Below are 3556 nucleotides of genomic sequence, written 5' to 3'. Positions count from 1 at the left end.
ATTCTAGATGACCTCCATACGCTATACATTGTTTGGATTGCCCAAAGGAATACTCATCTGACTGAGAGGAATTTCGTATGCCCGATTCGAGAGGATCGTGGAGAAATTTACTCGCCGAAGAGGTCCAATTCAACAATATGTTTGGAGGATTCCGGTCGATGATCGAGTCTGCGTTTGGAGAGATCGGTCATGTATTCGAGCGATTCAACAACAGGAACGTCATTCGTGTGAGTGACATGGAGACGTTTACCTTACAGTTTAACCTCGCAGCGGTCCTGTCAAACACCAAACGGTTTGTGTCGTTCGGAAAAGTTGGAGCCTGCCTCACATCACACTCTTTGGATCCAGCAAGGTTTTGATTTTGGATCACCTCAAGATCCTGCCTTTGGGGCAGTCGACACATCGGTTTCCTTGGAGAGTCTACTCGACAATGCAGATGCCATCGGTAACTTGCAGAAGGAGTTCCTCGGCCTATCTATCTCGTACGTAGATACGCTCAATGTTTTCGAGAACATGGATCCGTATACGAGGTCGACTGTATTGTTGACCATAGGACAAATCCATCAACAGGCGACGTCGAGTATCTCGTGAAATGGGAGGGTTATCCATCGTCCGAGAATACATGGTGTGATATCACCAAATTCAACGAGACCGAGTGCATTGACGATTACTAGAAGGCTCGTAGGACGACCGTGTAGGGACATCCATCGACTTTTAAAACTGATTATCGGCCGAGTCGACTGGCTGACCGATAGTCAATCCGTCTAAAATTTCGAGCGATGCCCAAAAAGATCAACGACCAGATTTTTGAGGAGAATGCCGAGTTGTTGAATGATGTAGCATACGTCGATTATACGATTGGAGGATCGAATCCGCGATTTGGTTGGGCCGATGTATCCACGGCCTTTTGCGATAGTATGCTATTTTGGTGCCTAACGTGTGCGTCGCTGATGAGAAAGCCTGAGGAAATCGGGCGATTCCTTAGTCTCCTACGCGCGCAATATGCAATGGTGGCGGAGGAGTTACCTGGCGTCGTCATCAAGTACGTCTACTCGGGCCTTTGCGGGGAGCGTTTGACTGTATTCCCCGGGATAATTATGATTTGAGGTCTCACGTCACGTGATCAATTTAAAATCCATAATTTTTAAATACTGTTTCAATATCTCTTAAAATTATTTTTACATTTTTATTGTCTTCTACATCTTTAATATTAATATAATTTTTTTTTAATAAAATAGATGATATGCTTATAAAGTTTCAAACATAAATTATCATTTTTAAATGACATATTTTTATCCACCTCAGACAATTTATTTTTGTTTTTAGAAATTTGATTCTCGTCTATTTTATGTAATATTGGTTCGTTACTCATATTATTACATTTTAAATTTACACCGTCATTATTAATATTATCTTCTTTATTTTTATTTTGAACATATTGAGGAGGAAAACTTATTTTAATTCCGTTAAAATCATGTTTGGAGGAATCAATATGTTCATTATTATCCACTTTATGATCTATTTTTCTTTTCTTATTATTATTGCCATTATAAGAAGAGGATTTTCTATTTCGTCTTTTTATTTTATACTCTTGTTCATATATATTCTGATCATCCTTTCTAATATGTATTTTAAAGGACTTTGTAATAGCATCAAAGTTAATAACAGCCTGTTTTATATTTAATTCCTCCATCTTTTTTATTAAAAACATTCTTTTAATATTTTTTGAAAAGGATTCCTCATTAATAATATCCTCAAACTTATCCATTTCATGCATTTTTATTATTAAAATTTTTATTTATATATAGAATTCAATTTTTGTTGGAAAATATTATCATATTTAAAATTCTTTTTATTCTGAAGTCTCTTCTTCTTCTTCCTGATATTCCCCGATAGGGGACAAGTGGAAGGAACAGAGTGGAACGATTCTTAAAAATATATAAAATTAATGTCCTTCAATAAAAAATAGTATTTAAATACTATATCTTATTAGAAGGAATAAATCAGGAGGAGAGAGAGGAAGATGTATTTGTATGTAAAGTGCATCATGTGATATGAGACCTTTGTTCATAAACATCCATTCCCCGTTGAGAAACTACAACGAGTTCACTCAGAGCTCGGGATGACCGCGAGAGATTTCAGAGGAGCGTACATTGCTATCAAAGTGTCATCCCAGCAGGAGCTTCCTTTGGAGACTGTCATCCGATGTATGCCGGAGGTTGTCCGTCTGCTGGAAGAAAGTACGATAATTCTCGACGATATCGACATCTCAGTCGACTGCGCGTTTATTTCCACCCGAGTGATGAATAAGGATTATCTATCCAAGCTCGGTGTGACCGAGAGCGATATTGCCCATAAGGTTAAGGATGTAGGATTAAACTGTATCTCATGGCGTGGATATACGACGTCTGTCCCGCCTGTGGTATTGAGGACAAAGATCTACTACAAGCTCGTCCAGATGCTTGAGAGTACGGATGTCAGGTCGAGCTTAGGATCACAATCAGCCAACCTGATTATGAATCCTTGTCCTCTATTTGCTCAAAAGCTCCGGTCGTTTTCGGGAAGCGGCATGTCGCGTACCGAGATCACATTCTACTCGTCCACTGTCTACGACGCATCGGAATACGAGTTGATCATCCATCAAACACTGGAACGGATGTCGCGATGTCCAACATTCGAAATTTCGTTTGAGCGTCAATGGAGAGCCGTTACCGAGGAGATTCGTAGGTTCTTTGCTGTCTACATCCGAGATACTCGTACATCTGCGTACTGTAATTGGTGGAACTCAATCACTGGAAAGAAACAGGGAATGAGTAGATCGAATATCGAGGAGAAAGATGTCATTCCGCTCCTGTCAAATTTCTCCTTCAACAATCGACCTGTCCATTGCTTGACCCTGACAACAACGGCCAGTGAGGAGGATCATGCGTATGCTCAGTACGAGCTCATCCACTATCGATGCTATAATCGGGAGACGTTGGAAATGACTCTCATTCCAGCCTTAAACAACTCTCTGTATCCATTTCGATGGGCGATTCCCAATGTACCGTCCTTTGAGTCCATTGGCCTCGTTGAATCAAACGACATTATGATCGAATGGCCTTGGGATTGTTTGTTTAAGGCCTCGAATGTCCGAGAAGCTTCTGTCATAAGTACCATCCGCCGTGTTCATCCAGCCATGGACTCGATTGATTTCCGTCGAGAAAGACAGTCGAATGATGGTCGGTTATTTGTTATGGAGAATTACTTAGGACCATCTGACTATCGGCCTGACTACAAAATTCTCGAGGAGCAATCATCCTGTACGTTTATCGGCTACGGCGAGACGACTTTCAAAGGAAGGTCGTATATCTGCTTGCTGACAGACGACGATTTACGCGTAATATGTAACAGTCGTAGACTTTCCTTGCTAGTTTAGGATGCAATCAGCAAGGGGATGGTATTTACGATTTACGTCGAGAGCATCGTATGCCGGCGGGGGATGAAAGAAGTCAATGCTCACATTGAGTAAGCTATCGCTGGGTCCTGCTAAAACACGCTCGCTCATTACCCATAT

At 40.8% G+C, this 3556-nt stretch overlaps 2 protein-coding genes across 2 annotated transcripts; both read left to right on the top strand.

Moving 5' to 3' along the window:
* Window positions 1-77: 77 nt before the first annotated feature.
* On the top strand, window positions 78-674 carry VTP01DRAFT_6006 (uncharacterized protein; the record flags this gene model as incomplete). The annotated part of the gene is made up of 3 exons (XM_069384860.1): window positions 78-227; window positions 271-482; window positions 554-674. The coding sequence occupies 3 exons, from the start codon at window positions 78-80 to the stop codon at window positions 672-674; spliced, it is 483 nt and encodes a 160-aa protein (XP_069234874.1).
* A 1448-nt stretch (window positions 675-2122) lies between these two features.
* VTP01DRAFT_6005 (uncharacterized protein) lies at window positions 2123-3418 on the top strand (the record flags this gene model as incomplete). Its single annotated transcript, XM_069384859.1, has 1 exon — window positions 2123-3418. The coding sequence occupies one exon, from the start codon at window positions 2123-2125 to the stop codon at window positions 3416-3418; it is 1296 nt and encodes a 431-aa protein (XP_069234873.1).
* Between the last annotated feature and the right edge of the window lie 138 nt (window positions 3419-3556).

This window comes from Rhizomucor pusillus, assembly GCF_041956525.1.
Source record: "Rhizomucor pusillus strain CBS 183.67 unplaced genomic scaffold VTP01scaffold_27, whole genome shotgun sequence".
Taxonomy (NCBI): domain Eukaryota; kingdom Fungi; phylum Mucoromycota; class Mucoromycetes; order Mucorales; family Lichtheimiaceae; genus Rhizomucor; species Rhizomucor pusillus.
Note: the sequence above shows the minus strand (reverse complement) of the source record. Positions and strands in the feature narration are given on the sequence as shown.